The sequence below is a fragment of the Labrus mixtus genome, chromosome 2 (assembly GCF_963584025.1).
Source record: "Labrus mixtus chromosome 2, fLabMix1.1, whole genome shotgun sequence".
Lineage (NCBI taxonomy): Eukaryota > Metazoa > Chordata > Actinopteri > Labriformes > Labridae > Labrus > Labrus mixtus.
Genome location: NC_083613.1, coordinates 3,366,193 through 3,382,389, shown reverse-complemented (window position 1 = coordinate 3,382,389; position 16,197 = coordinate 3,366,193). Strand labels below are relative to the sequence as shown.

The 16,197-nt window shown below is 38.8% G+C and overlaps 1 protein-coding gene across 1 annotated transcript; it reads right to left on the bottom strand.

Annotated features, from left to right (window-relative positions):
- Positions 1-2,656: 2,656 nt before the first annotated feature.
- ccdc40 (coiled-coil domain containing 40) lies at positions 2,657-15,936 on the bottom strand. Its single transcript, XM_061047432.1, has 18 exons — positions 15,811-15,936; positions 15,364-15,457; positions 14,834-14,958; positions 14,529-14,612; positions 13,859-14,078; positions 12,526-12,683; positions 12,287-12,409; positions 10,718-10,839; positions 10,143-10,386; positions 9,817-9,999; positions 8,068-8,313; positions 7,727-7,940; positions 6,713-6,882; positions 6,536-6,627; positions 6,187-6,307; positions 5,600-5,788; positions 5,361-5,519; positions 2,657-3,757 (listed from the first exon to the last, which is right to left on the bottom strand). Exons 1-18 carry the CDS (start codon positions 15,934-15,936, stop codon positions 3,506-3,508), a joined length of 2,922 nt encoding a protein of 973 aa, XP_060903415.1. The 3' UTR covers positions 2,657-3,505.
- Between the last annotated feature and the right edge of the window lie 261 nt (positions 15,937-16,197).

Genomic DNA, 16,197 nt, shown 5'->3' with positions numbered 1-16,197 from the left:
AAAATTACTCCGGGTCACGTTATAAAAGTTTTGACTACAGCTATCCCTTTCTGTAGTCAATGACAGAGGGATTTCCCCTGTCATTTCCCCTGTTTTTATTAACAACCAGGCTGTTGAGGTGGTGCACCAATACAAGTACCTGGGGACCATCATCGATGACAAACTCACCTTCGAGCTCCAAACTGAAGCTGTCTGCAAAAAAGCTCATCAGTGTGTGCACTTTCTGAGGAAGCTTAGGAATTTTAATGTTGACAGCACTTTTATGAAGATGTTTTATTCCTGTTTCATTGAATCAGTTTTAACATTCTGCATGGTGCCGCATTGTCAAACTGTGTGTCAGAATCACACGATCGTCCCTTTCTGACCTTTCTTATTTATATAAAACAAAGTGTCTTAAGAAAGCTCAGTCAATCTTGGCAGATTAAAGTCATCCTTTGTCCAAGGATTTTAAGTTGCTGCCGTCAGGCCACAGATTCAGCCTGCCAGCATGCAGGACAAAGAGGACGAGAAACTCATTTGTTCCTGCTGCCATCACTTTCTTAAACCACTAACTGTGTGTTGTGTTTCTTATCTATTGTATTTATTTACTGTCCTTTCTATGTTGTTTGCTCATTTCGGGCTGTATGTATGTGTGTGTTTTTACTGCTGACTGCAAAACAAATTGCCCTCTAGCAGGGATAATAAAGGCAACCTTGAACCTTGAGTTAGGATAAATTATTGGACATGACAAAATGATATTATGGCAAGATAGACACCAATGTTTACTGAACATTATGTCCATGAATAGTCATGACATGCCTTACTAATCACTTAAAGGGTTGACTCAAGGTGAATCATCATTATTGTGATATTTATTTTATTTTTACAATTGGTGGAGGGCTTTTCGCGGCCCATCTGCAATACCCACACAGCCCACCAGGGGGCCACGGCCCTCACTTTGCAAAACACTGCTTCAGAAGAATAACATGAACTAAAAAAGAAGTCACATGTAATGTGAAATATTAAAGCACAACCTCGTGGCTCCCTGATGATGGACACATGAAGCTCATTTAAGTTACAAGTGATTCAATAAATGATCGTCCTGCACCTGCTTCTCATACTGTATAAGAAACTCTAAACTATTGCTGTCTGAAGTGCAAGAGCCAGTATTCTGTAACCTGAACCGCCTCTTTCAACAACATAGGGCTTGCTTATCTCTCACATAATAGAACGAGAGCAAATGAACCCTATGGATTTTCCAACAGAGTATGTTTGATCATGTAAATGGAAATCATTTGTCATTAACTCACAAGCAGCTGTAGTTTTTATGATGACAGAGGTTGAGTGGTGAATGTTTAAACTGGATAAGCTCCTTAAGGCTTACTGTGTAACTTTTGCTGAATGGCAGACTGAGAGCATTCATGCATTGTTCCTCACTTTTAATATGCTGGTCACTGAAAAGGAACTCATACTAATGGGATCAAACCAATCAAAACAGCTGAACACTGCATTTGGCAAGACCTGGTATGGAGTCAGTAGGCACTTTACAATACTAGGAGTTGGTTTTGTGTCATATTTTCACTCAAGTACATCACGTACATCCTCTACAACACTTATTGATCCAGTAGTAAAGCTCAGACAGAGATAATCTCCCATATCCATTTAGATGATATGATAAATGGACTTGAGCTTGTATAGCGCTTCTTTTGTTTTCTGTCACACCTACCCATTAGCACCCATTCACACAATGATGGCAGAGATTGTTATGTTATGTAACCATCACAACCAACCATTCATACATTCATACATCACCGACTAAGCAGCAAAAGCAACTTGGGGTTAAGTGTCTTGACCAATGTGGTTGTAGAAGCTGGGGATCGAATTGAGAGTGACAACTCTACCACTGAGCCACGGCCTTATAGTAGGGATTTGGTTACCCAGAGTTAAAATTTGGGTTTAGATAGTAAGGCAATGGGAGGGTGGGAGAGAGTTTTAGTAAGAGTAGACGCTGTTATTTCTATTAGCTGCTTGTTTAGCAACGCTCCAGGGACTGTGCATGCATGGTGCCAGTTAGGATGAGAGCATGTCCATGTTCCCAGGGTTCTATGTTCCCAATCGTATTGTCCTTCTTACACAACAGGATTTCTCAAAGGATTTTATGTTCATATCAATGTGTCAAAAAATATGAACATGTAGGTTTGTTATACTTAATGTTACAGCTGTTACTTTTACACTGGTGTGTACCACAGACTCTGCAGTGGCTAAGTGTATTTTTTTACCTTCATACAAACTGCACAACAAAAGTCTATCTCTCTTCTAATGAAGTTCTTTTGAAATGTAAACTGAAGCGCTCAACAATCTCTTATAATGTTATTGAACAATTGTCTTCTGGAACATAGAACCTCTGTTTGATACCCAGAGGAGCTGAGGAAAGTCCTGACAGTACATGATAATGCTTCCGGGAAGCATGTATTCTGAAGAGCCAGTTCAACAACATTGCATTGATATGGTTTGTTGGCCACCCTCGTCAGAGATGTTTTACATTACTTGAAGTCACTGCAAGTGAATGTTCATTCTCTATGCTTTGCAATGCAGTCATTGCATCATGATGCTGTCATAGCTGTCGTAATGGCAATGGATAATAATAACAAACTTGAAATGCTATTGCCAGAGAGGAGAAGTGTGATTTGTTTATTTCAGTAGCAAAGTGAATACACGTCCCCATCCACAGTAAATATATTGTTTTTTTAAGGAACAGATTTTCACACTAGTGCTCTGATGGCTTCTCAATCATTAAATGTAACCGTTAAGACACAACTAATGTCAATCAATTACATCTTTGCAGGTGCTACATACACACTGTGTCGTCATCTCGCAACCGGAAGGTCGAGGGTTCAATCCCCAGCTGGGCAACATGTCCGATGTGTCCTTGGGGAAGACACTTAACCATGAATTGCTTCAGTGGTGGTGTATGAATGAGATTAGTTCCTTCTGATGGATGATACTACATAGTGATCACTACCATCAGTGTGTGAATGTGTAGGTATGACATGCAGTGTAATAGGGCTTTGAGTAGTCAGAAGACTATATAATAGCGCTATATAAGCTCAAGCCCATTTACCATTTACCATTCAAGGCAGGGTGTCTACTGACCATCAAAATGCTAATTACCCACAGTGCAGATTTAGTTAATTTACAAAAAATGAGTGTGCTTTTTCCATTTTATACTCATCCCCCTCACTTATGTAACCACAAATCAGTTTCTATACTGGCAACCGGATTGAAAAGTGACACATTATAGTCAGTTTAGTGTATTGCATTCATGCCAAATAGTTCTTCATTTTATTCCTTTGTTTCACAATCAGTTTAACAGTAAAGGTACAAAAAAACACAAACAATAAAATAGATGAGATCTTAATATTTTAAAGGTCATGTAGTTCTCTTATCTTGACCTACAATGTCCTCCTCTTCCATTCTCTGTACTTCTTCTCCTGTACTCAGTCATGTCTACATCCTCTCCACACTCTCAGGACATCTCCTGCTCCAGGATTTGTGTGCGCGCTGCCAGTGCCAGTAACAGCCTGTGCAGCGCCCCCTGGTGCTGAGGGAATTCCTGACACACACGGTGCAAGATGGCGCTGGTAGTGTGCATGCGCTCCATCTTGCTTTGCGTAGCAGCGTTGATGGATTCACTGGTGGATAGGGCTTGGTACCCACCCTCACTCACCCCCTGCAGCTTCTTGGTCCTGCTTTGAAGAGTTACTAGGCGGGCCAGATTCTACGTGGACAGAGGGGATGAAAATTATTGTATTTTTTTTTCTTCTTTTAATTGTTGGAAAATTCACAACAGTGCTCCACCTTCTGGAGCTATTCTTGATGTGTGGGAGTGGTTTTCATGAGTGGAAACAGCAATGCACATGACAATAAATCCACAGCAATTTCCACATGACCCAGATAAATGTTTAAGTAAACATGCTCACCACACCATCGTTAAAGCTATAAAAGAATCACCTGCAAAACAATTTTCTGTGGACTGACTTGAGTGATACACCATGTATTTATTTCTTAAGTAGCCTAACCCAATAATGACTCATAACTATAATGTGTATGCAGTAACAACTTTTATTCTTGTTAGAAGTGGAAACATCATTTGCTGTGGAACTGTAATACTGCATAAAAGCCCTTACTATTGAAAGTACATTTGTCTTTGCACTCAAATGGTACAACTGATTTGATATAATTACAGGTAGATTATTTTTTTTAGCTGTTAATTACTCTTGGTTCATTTTTACAAAAACACATACAAAATACTGGTTTCTATGACCATATACATATGTATGCACTTAATATAATATATACTGTATACAGATTTTCAAATGTGATTCAGAGAGCAATGATGGGAAATATTAATGTTAATGAGGAGTTCATTTATACTTTATTCTGATGAATTAGTGTTGAGACATGTAGCTCCACTTTCAATGAATTTCTGTGGAGTGTGTAGGTATGACTGTATTCTGATTGACCTGGGAACGCAGGCGCAGAGCTGTTTTTAATCCACACATCTTGTCTCAATGTGAAGTATCATACAGGGTTATTCAGCACTGCTCTGATTGAGTCTTAGATTAGTTTACACTTCATCAAGTGGATCACAAACACCTGATTTGTGAAATATTATTTGCATTACAATTTAAATGTTATACTTTTCAATTTTGATTTCAGTTATTGAGAGTTACAATTGAACATCTAAAAATCTGCTTTTTGAACAGTTTTCAAGTTGTTGTTAGAGAGAGAGAGAGAGAGAGAGAGAGAGAGAGAGAGAGAGAGAGAGAAAGAGAAAGGGAGACACGGTCAAAGGAAGGGGTGAAAACTGTAATTCAAAAAAGTCAAAAACATTTAATTCTTAGCCAAGCCTGGATTACTTTAAAATGTCTCTAAGATCGAGACAAAGTCAATACTGGATCAAATAAAAGCTGTAGAGATCATTATTCATCATTTTAAATCTATATTAAAAGGTCTAAGTGTTCATCTCTACTACAAAGATCTGGATCTCCTGACCCTTAAGGTCTGAGGTGCTTCTGTGAAAATCAAGCTTCTTACTGTATGATAAAAATAAAAGAACTTTGTCTTTGGTGAAATACCTTTTCAAATTTTAAGATTGAAAAAAGTATTAAAGATTAGCTTAGCACGTACTGTGAACACTGTAAAAAGGAATTGTAAAATCCAATGTGGACTAAAGAGGTTGTATATTAAAGAGACACAAAAGAAGGCAGTATAAAGTAAAAAATACACACTCCCCCTCTTTCAAACATTTACTGTCAACTACATGGTGGAAAGACCAAATGTGTTGTAATGCAGTACACGTGACAGAAAACGCTTCTTACACTGTCTTTGGTGTCCTGAAGATTTACAAAGTCAGGCTCCAGAACGTAGCTGAAGCTGCAGACATCTACCAGCTGCTGCTTCTGCTGTGCCAGCTTGTCACTCAGAATCACCCGACTCTCCTGTAGGTCCCTGATCACCTGCTCACACTCGACTACATGCTGAAATGATACATAAGATCATTAAAAAAAAAAAAATGAATCTGGCCCATATGCAGAAATGGAAAGTGGCAGTGTTATACCTTGTGTGTGTCCTGGATCTTGCGCTGCAGGCCCTGTATCGCTCGGTTTAGCTCGCCCATTGTATTCTGTTTGATAGAAGTGTGGACCATGGCCTCCCTGCGCAGCACAATGGTCTCCCTCCTTGCCACTGTTGCTTCACTTTCTCTGAGCAGTCGCTCCTGCTGCTTCATCAGCTGGTTGAGTCGTACCTGCACAACAAAACACGCTGAATAGAGTGAACACATTTATTAAACAAGCTCAAGCACATAGCGAACTCCACACAGAGAGGCTCCTGTCTTCATTATGAAACATTAGGAACCTTCCTTAGAGGTTGCATCGACAACACTGTAAATTAAACACATTTCCCTTGTGCAAAAAAGGCTGGAAATCCATTCACAATGGGGAGGGCCACGTATCAGCACTACAGTCCAAATACAATAAAACACTTACCATTCATTTTATTCACTTATATGTCAAACTTGTTCATATTCATTTGGCGGGATCTCTCAAAGGATCACAGAGGAAAAAAGACCTCAAAGTTTTCAGTAACACGTCTTTTTTGTGCATATACATTCAGGAACAAACAGAGAGATGTTTAAGGCTTTACCTCCATACGGTGTATCTCAGTCTTCATCATCTGGAAGTCTCCCTGACCCAAATCTATGTCCACGGCAGAACGTGTCTCTTTTACAAGCTGGATCTTCTTCTCCCACAGCATAATCTGCTGCCTATTGGCCACACACACAGCCAAGGGAACGCAAGAGAAAACAGAATGGAGATAAGAGGCAGGACAAATGATCAAATCTGAATGATAAGAGCAGCAGACATGATTCAAATCAGCAACATTTAACACACATTTCATTTCCTTGTTAACTTGTAGAGCTTGTGATTTTCTTTAAGTTGAATACTAGACATGTAATCTAAATCAACTTATAATAAATGTAGAAGTGACTGACTGGGCCTCTAGCAGACTGTTAAGGAGTCTCTCTTTTTCCTCCTGGGTCTTCTCGTGTTTCATCTGCATCTCGATAGAATCCCGCTCAGCCTCCTTAAGACATTATATGACATAATAAGTATTACTTAAAAAAAAAAAAAGAACACCATTGGAGAGAAATGAAACTGTTCTGACATGCCTTGAGTCTGTGCAGGAAGTCCGTCTCCATCAGTGCATTGTCCTGCTCTAGTGCAACACTGAGCTGTCCGTTCTTGCTGATCAGAGTGTTGAGCTTCAGCAAGTCGCCTCTCAGCGTCTTTGCATTCTTCTCCAGCTCCGTCTCGTCACGATGCTCTACTTCCACCTGACCTGGTGGGTTTGGTGATGGCTTAATAGTAGCTTATCAGGGTTCTTACACATTTTTCCATTTTAAGAATTCCATACATGGCGAAACTTCCAAACTTTTTTTAGACAATATGTCATGATAAAGAAAAAAGAACCAAAGATTTATTCTGAAAAATATGTTTTTTTTTAAATCTAACTGTAAACATGTACACTCCATTCTGACCGTATATGCTATTCTGATGCCAGGTGTTCACAACACAGAAATAACCCGTGTATATGGCTACAGTGATACAGTATGTTAATTTGGGGAGTGATTACAGTGACTACCAGGAAGTGACTACAATCAAACTTAATCTGCAATCTTGATTTGCATCACAAACTTCTGCACTTTCACCCAGAAAGTCAAAAAATGGTTTTAAGTAACCAGTCTTGTCAGCATTAATGTGTCATCTCGACAACCTTTTAGATCTCTCAGGGAAACTTGTACATAATGTTTTAATATCTGTAAATTGTTCTATGTCTTTCTTCTCTCTTATGAAATATGTGTGTGTGTGTGTGTGTGTCTGGTTGATTTGTATTTTGCTGTTGCCATCATCTGCCCAGGGACAACAGATGGAAATTAGCTAGCTAGCTAAATCTGGTACAAAGCATCTCTTCTCTTCTGAGACTAATGTTTTCTTTGTACACTGTCCCTGATTCAAATAAACGATAAAAAAAAAAACCCTGGCCATATGTAAGACTGAGAAGGCGCTGAGTTAAAGCACAAACTGATGGCTTTATTATGAATTCTATTTGAATGACTGACCGATACTTGTATCCTATGCACCTATGTGTGTCAATGTGTGCTTCTTTAAACTTGAACACTTACTCTCCAGGCATATCTTTTTCTGCTGCATGCTTGTGTACTCTTTCTGCAGTTTGAGCATGTCCTTGCTGTTGGCTTCTATTTCCCGGCTCTGCTCTTCCAGTATCTCCTGACGTTTCATCCAGAGCTTTTTGACACTCTCCATAGTTGCAGTCACTTCTGCAGACTGTGACATCAATGCCTCTATCTTGATTTGCATCGGACTAAGGTCATCACGCTGGGGAAAAATTTGAACAAATCACAAAAAAAGAGCATGCCATTTTCATACCTGACTGTGAAAATATTGCTATCAAATAATCTTCCAAAGAAGACAGAGGATTACTGCTTCCCCGTCAGTAACTCACCCCAGTGCTGGCGACGATTTGACCGATTTTTTTGTTATAGTTTGCTATGCTGGATTGCTTCTGCGCAATTAGTGTGACAAAAGAAGAAATGTTGGCCTGGATGGTTGTTGTTATCTTGTTTTTCTTTGAGATTTCTTCATCGAGGGCTTCCTGGATGACAGCCAGGCTTTCCAGATGTTGAATGACCTTGCTGCTCTCCAGTTCCACCACTACTATATTGTTCTCCAGCTGCCACAACTGAGAGACCTAAAAAGGGAGGGAGAGAAGACAAGCAGGACAAAAAAAATAATATTGTTAAGCATCTATTGTTTATCATATTGCACATGTGGTTTTATTCTGTTGCAGTTTTGTATCCTCTGGCACTGAACTGAAGCTGCTTTCCATGACCTCTTAGAGGAAACATCCTCTTATTTGTGTACATAAAGTTCTGTTTACTCAACATGAGATTCACTTTCCAGCTTGTGCTACGACTGACAATCTCAAGTCCAAAGTGTTTGGATCTCTTAATATAGCTTAAAGAAGTCGACCATTAGGCTTAACTATTTGAGGGAAGAATATCTACACAAGGTGAACAATTATCTATTAGAAGACAAAAAGTAAACTTAAGCATTACAATCTCGACAAGAATGGGAGCAGCAACACATTTGTGACTGGGGATTACATGACAACTAGTTAACATTACTGCAGCACTTCTGGGTATTTGTTTTCCCCTGCAGGAAATGTAGTTCTTACAGTTGTTCTTTTTAAATGACTGAATGGTAAACAGAAGCGGCGACACAATGTTCCTTTTTGATTTTCAGGATCAAATGTAGACAATTCTTAGAGGTCTTCCTGCTAAATCGTTTGAACTGAATGAAAGTATATTCCAGGGTTCCCACTCTTTTCCAGAGATCATTTTCCATGACTTTTCCAGGACATTTTCAGCGATGATCGAGCTGGTATGACAGTCTGTGATCGTGCCACACCAATATTAAGTGTCTTTAACAAGGCTAATCACACCCACTGTGAGCTACCACTACAAAGGTATGTTGATGTGCTGACCTGAAACTGAGGAGAAAACACAAGTCTACCTGATAGTTGTTGCCACAATTTACTCTCATGGTGTTTGTTCTCTTTTTGTAAAGGATCTTTTCGCTCCATCCTCTCAGCTAAATTGTAAATAAATATCCACTTTTGACATGAGGGGGAGGCGGAGCCATTACATTATCTATAGACTTCCATTCAATCTGCGTTGTGGATTATGTAACAAATCGCTACTTTTATTAACGTGTGGCGGTGAAAATGTCCAACTCTGTAGGAGTGTTGGAATAATTTTCCAGGACAACACGTGATGTTCCTTGACATTTTACTTTTTCTCTCATTCTCCAGGTGTTTTCCAGTACTGGAAAATTAGTCAACTGTTTTCCAGGTTTTCCAGGACGAGTGGGAACCCTGATATTCAGATATACGGTAACTGTACCTTACTGATGGAGGTCCAGTTTTATACTTAAGTTCTAAGAAAATTCTTTATAGTTTTATAATATACATTTTTTATATACAATTTTGGTTATGTTTTTAGACAAATTCTAACTTATGTTGACACTAAAAAAGACAAAAAACTTTAAAAGACAGACTTTATGGAAGAGGTATTTGCTTGTAGAGATTTGAGAACATGTACGTTTTGACTGATTGACTGTCAAGCTTTTTACACACTGAATGTTTCACTCAAACATCCTGAATACTTTACGTCTTTTTAAAACCTATATTTACCTTTTCCTTCTTAAGCGAGGCTATCTTGCTGGTGAGCCTTTCGGAGTATTTGGCCGCCTTGTTGTGGGTGAGCTTCTGCTGCATATTGGTCATAATCTTGTCCTCCAACTCTAGGCGCACAGCACTCTGTTTCTCCAAGTGCTTCCTCTGATCGTTCACTTCAACCTGGTGGGTGCCCGTTTCCTACAGGAGACAGAAGAACAAAACGAGTTGGAGAGTGAAATGGTGACAAGGGGGAAAAAGAAAGTGGCAAGACAATGCAATAGGACATCTTGATAAATTGGTTGCAGTGCTGTCACAACAAAACGTCTGTGTCCTCTAAGCACCTTAGTCAGCCTGCTGAGAGTGCGCTCAGTCTCCCTTAGAGTGCGAAGGCAGGTTGTGTAGTGAGCATGCAGAGCCTCTTGCTGGGCCTGCTTCTGGCTGATCTGCTTCTTTGAGGTGTTACCATCCATCTGGGACCAGTTGAGCTGCATAGTTAGTGTCTCATTTTGCTCCTGCTCCTCAGCGACAGATTTCTTGTATCCTTCAATCTCTCTGTCCAGCAAAATCCCCTGGTGCGCAACAGCACTGGGAAAAACAAACACGGTGGAAAGAATGAATATGCTTGTTTTACAAAAATACAATTTACCCTCCAGTCTAAGTCTAACATTGCTATTGGGTCTAGTGCAGATGATGTATTTTCTTTAGATTATCTTCAGACTCTAGGAGGACAGCTGAGTCACATTCATAGTTGATGTAATTGCTGTAATTTCACATTTTGCTTGATCTTTAAAAATGCAAACCAAACAGCAAATCTCAGCAAAGAGGAAAAATATCCAAGATGCTGCTGATTCTATGCATGTTTCCAGAACGGCTGTACTCAGTTACATGTCAATACCCGTGATGCCCTCACTCTCACCGCATGGCGTCCTGCATTGCGCTGAAGGCCTCATCTCGTCTCCTCATCCCCATCAAGCTGCTGCTCCACTGCTGCATCAGCTGCCTACGAGCCATTGCCAGAGACTCCACTTCCATCTCTGCCTGCACACAGAAAGGAACGTGACAGAAACACATTTTGGGAAGGATGTTTTTTATGCACTTCCTTAACAGCCAAAAATGTGTCACCATGCCTAGTATAACAAAGGTGTACCTTTGTATTAATAAACGTACAACACTGTCCTGAGGGAACAACAGCATTCCCAACGAGTGTTTTTCATTTGCTTAGAGTACATTTTATGTGGGGAGAGGCTGGAGTCCATCAGGTCAAATGAATAATGTACTGTCATAATAATCACATATACTGCCAGGCTTTACTCTCTGTTGTCTCTATACCAAATATCACTGTTAGTTCTGTTTGAATTATAAAGACACTGGATTCATTTTTTACTAATCAATATCTATACAGTGACAATAACTAATGTCAAAGGTGTCCAAAACAATGATCACCTGATACTGCAGCTCACCAGAGTCTTCTTGCCTCTTCTAGACAGCTCTTCTGTTTTTTTTCTTCACTGCTTTTTTTTTAACTTTAAGTGAAAAAGGTTTGCTAGTCTGACTGTACACTCCCTAAAAAGTGTCATAAAGCAACCAAAGTAAGTGACTAACTGTGACAAAGTGTGGTCTATTCTGTGGCTAAAAGGCTGTGTTCATCTCAGGAGTTGGTTGAGATCAGAAAAGAGCTAAAAAAACAGAGTGGGTATTGGGCCTCTATCAATTATTTTGTTCAAGAATTTTGTTCTCTCCTGGTTGATTTTAAACTAATTTTCCTTCATTGTATTGAACTGCCTCTCCACACCTGCCTGTTGAATCTATATTATTCCTGTTATTTGCATTTTTATAATTTTGCCCTCTCTGTTTGGCCCGTCTGTTGATCTCTGTTCTGTTGTCTGTATTTGCTTTGTCTGTCACAGCACTTTGTAAACATTTGTTTTAAAGGTGCTATATAAATAAAGCTATTATTATTATTCCTATTATCTACACAAGGGGCTAAAGCCGTTCCCAGCAGACATTATGCTGGAGGCGGGGGAAACCCTCGACAGGTTGTCAGTCAATCACAGGGTCAACACAAAGAGAGGGACAACCATTCACTTCACCATTCACCATTTAACCTAACAAGCATGTAGGCAATGGCAGAGCAGAGGTAGCATTAATGTAAGGACAACAGTGCTAACCAAATCACCACTGTGACGCTGTAAACGTGACTTATATCTTTTATTTGTAACTCTTAATGACTGTACTTAACAATTTGTTTTTTCCTGGATATTCAAAACCCCCAACTAGATATGATAATGTGTCACTTTTGCTATCAGGTTTGTCATTAAGCACTACCCCTAAGTGGTGACACATTTTTGAAGCTTTACACACTTCTGTCAATACTTTCCAAATGTTTCTAGTATTAATATTTGCTCATATGATAAGTGCTTATTTGGTGATTAAGGACCTTTTTGAATTGACAGGTTTATATTGTTGTATGCCATACTACAGTTACCTCAGCCAGAGCTTCTTTGGCTGCCTGTGTCTCTTCTGCTTGGGCACTCGTCTGGGCCTCATACATGGCTACCTGCTGCGTCAGCCTCTCCAGATCCTTCGTTAGACGCTCGACATAAATATCCTGATAGTGAAGGAGTATTTAAAAAAAAAAAAAAAGTACAACAACATTATTACACAATAAAGCCTCATATAGTCAGAAGTTAAAAAGATGTAATGTTTTAGCTGTGTCCTGTCCACCTGCTTTAATTTCTGTTCTTCAGCCTGGGTCTTCTCAGCTCCCGCTTTGTGTTTGGCATTCTTCAAAGCTTTCACATGAGAGCGCAGATCCTCACTGACTCCTTGTGCAAAGACGAGATGCTGCATCAGGTTGTCTATCTCCGACTGTAGCTGGGACACTGAAGAAAAGATTCATAGCAGTCAGTGCATTAAATCTGTGTGGACATCCACTGCTGCTGAGACAGAACTGTATATCAAAAGGACCTAACTAAAGGCTGTTTTTTTTTAACAATATGTTTACTGAGTTTTAAATATTTTTCCAAGACACACAATTACAATTAAATAAATTCTAAGGAAAGAAAAAAAAAAAAGATATACACGTGTACATATATACACATTAATAAAAGAAGGGGGGAAAAAAGTAAAATATAATAATAAAAATACAAAATTACAAAATGTTGCTTAATTATTACTGTAAAAAAATATTAACTAAAGGGAGTACATTGCCATAGATGATTTGTGAATCACAAATATTCTGCCCAAGAACAGTTTCTGCAAAAACAACCACAATTACAGACATCGCCAACTCTTTACCAGCCTAGCTCAAAATATGTGACAGATCTTTATCCCGTAGAAAATTAATATATAGGCCCCAGATATCGTCAAATAATTCTCGTTTGTCTTGTGTGTATATGTTATCTTTTCCAGAGCCAAGCACAGAGACATTTCATTAAACCATCGTGTAATACTCAGCCTACCACTGTGTTAAAGCTGTTAAAGCTATTGTTCTTTTAGCCTGCAATATGCAGAGGTCTACAAAGACCCTAAAGGCTGTTTTAAATAGAAAGGTAGTAATGACTGTTTGAAATCACTCTCAGTAAGTTTACATGATTGAATCTCTTGTACATACAAAACCATCTGAAATCTCATTTCTGTAGCTTTATAACTGCTCAGAGAATAAACTCTTGTAATTAACAGATCTGGTGAAGTAATATTTACTTCAATTACATAATGAAAATACATTTTCTCCAACTTGTTAAAGCTCTAATATTTAAGCTTGTGTGTCCATACTTCTTCTCCTGGCTCAAGTTGAAGTTAAATTGAGTTGCGTGAGAGGCTCAACTTCAGTTTTTGGTTTCAGAACACAACCCACCACCCTTCACTATTTCTAGAATTAATTGTCCAGGTCAGGCCTATGTTTCAGAATATTTTGTAATATTTCCAAATTTGTCTTTAAAATGAGAATTGTTAGAAAATGTGTTATGTAAGAGCTGTTGAATCAAAGTAAACGGAGACAGAGAGTTCTATAGAATACTCGATCAACAACAAAACAAGACCACTAAATCACTCTCACCGTTAGATTTGGCTTTCTTGTTCTGGTTGGTGGTACTAGAATACTGGCTCTTCACCACCCCCAGTTGATCCTGGATCTGCCGATGTTTGGCTTCAGCCTGTGCCTTGTTTTGATGACGCTCCTCCAGCCTGCTCTGGAGTCTCACAAGCTGCTCCTGAACCCTAAATAACTCGACAGCTACCTCCAGTTTGTGCTTGTCATCCGTCTTCTCTAATGATTGCTGGAACAGTCAGAGAAAGGGCACAACATCCCTCGTTTAGTCTTTCAGGTAATCTCAGTATACTTTCTATACGTTTTCCATATATACAATTTTGGTCACATATATCCATGTTGTGTTAATATCTTATGCTGTTGAGTAAATACTACATGAAGGACCATAGATCAAAATAAAGAGATTTATTATTATGATCTATTTTTAAAGAGATTTATTATTATGATCAATTTTTAAAGAGATTTATTATTATGATCTATTTTTAAAGAGATTTATTATTATGATCTATTTTTTAAAGAGATTTATTATATGATCTATTTTTTCTTCACAGGTCAACAGCACCATCTTGTGGATGAATTGACATGTGGGGTGATTGTTAACTACATGATGTTTGCTTCTTAATGTGTACATCTATTTATGTTAGAACTAACACAATATGGTACATGAGAAGATACCAACCTTTTGCTTTAGACGCTCGTTGATCCTCTCCAACTCATTGCTGAGCTGCCTGCTGAGGGCGGCTTGCTGCCTTCTAACCAGGGGCTGCCAAAACATCAAACATGGCATCAAAGGCATGACAGTAGGCTTTATAAGAATCAACCAACTGACTATGAAATCACTGTATTACACATTTCTATGGCTAAAAGCCAAGAAGACACGTCTGCCCTCTGCATATTTGTTGGAAAGCTCTTGATACAACATTGCACTTCGTACACTAAAACCATGATTCTGCAATAACATGGAATCTTTAAGAAGCTACAGACATGCTCAGGGTCCAGAACAATAAACTCCTCCTCTTCTTCTTGCAGTGGATCATGGTCCTCTGTGTCTTCCGATGCATTTAGATCTGAGAAGTGAGGTAACGGCACCTCAGTAACATTTTCCACCACTGAAATCAGAAAATCAGGCAAATCTTTAAACCATAACAGCATCTAAATGTAAAAAAAAATAACAATATAATGCTGACTGTGAAAGTACTCGTAAACATGTTATTGAAAGTATTCTTGTCTTTCTTTGACTTAAAGGATATATTTGTGTTCATTCTTTTGTTATTTTTGTTATACTTTTGATAATAACATCTCATTGATTCAGTCTCAATTTATTAAATTGACTTTTGAATAAATAGGTCTTGAGCAAATCCTCCTGTATGAGTCATTTAAATCAGTTTGCACTACATTTGCCAATATGTATTTCCCTTTGGTTATTAAGAATCATATTGAACTTTGTTAAAATGTGTCACACTGTGTTGTTTTATACTCTTGTAAATCACAAACAGGGTTACTGTGAGACAGACCTTCAGTGTGATATTCATCTGCGCCCCTGTGGTCAGAGTGTGGCTCGGGGGTCGCCCTATCCAGCTCTGCTTCTGGCTGATCCTGTAAGCCACACTGTGACACATACAGAACGCACATAGAAAGGTTTTTGATACTTTTTGATACTGAAAAAATGATTTAAACAGAGTTTAGTTATGAACACACATTAGATTGCACATATTCAGCCTTTGTGGGAACTGGTTATTTGTGTTTGATAGGACAAACATTGTATGCAACAGTATAGGGTACTTGGATTCCTTGTTAATTATTCTATACAACACACTAGCAAAGTGTGATATCAATTAAATATCACATAATAAAACACAATGAATGTGGCTATTTATTCACAAGATGATAAGAAGATATCTCTGTATTGATCCCCACAGGAGAATAAAAACACTACATCAAACAATATGACACTTTTGTACCTCTTGATCGAATGGTAAAGTTGCTCCATGGTCCTCTGCAGATTGAACTCGTCCATCCTGCGTCCTGCTGTCTTCCTCTTCTTGGTCGGAGCTTTCCATCCTTCCCTCCTCTCTTTCCCTCTCCATGAGCTCTGTGATGACAACATATAGACTGGATCATTTTACATGACAACCAAGTGGTTTGAACATAGTAGCACTAGCACATCTATACTGGTAGCGTCAGTGTCTTCCTTCCCAACAGGTAAACAAACATACTGTAACTGTGTTTTTGAACGCTATTTTTCTCCAATTTCTTCTGTAGAAAACTATCTCGCCATATGGCCTATGTAGAAAGAAGGAAAACAACGGAGCCAACACCAGCGCTTACGTTAACTTAGTCGTTTAGTA

Coding starts and splice junctions, on each gene's coding strand:
- ccdc40 (XM_061047432.1), bottom strand. CDS start 15,936: ATGGAGAGGGAAAGAGAGGAGGGAAGGATGGAAAGCTCCGACCAAGAA. Junction 14,613..14,833: donor TTGTTCTGGACCCTGAGCAT/GTCTGTAGCTTC, acceptor ATGTTTTGGCAG/CCCCTGGTTAGAAGGCAGCA. Junction 6,628..6,712: donor ACTTCCTGCACAGACTCAAG/GCATGTCAGAAC, acceptor TAATGTCTTAAG/GAGGCTGAGCGGGATTCTAT.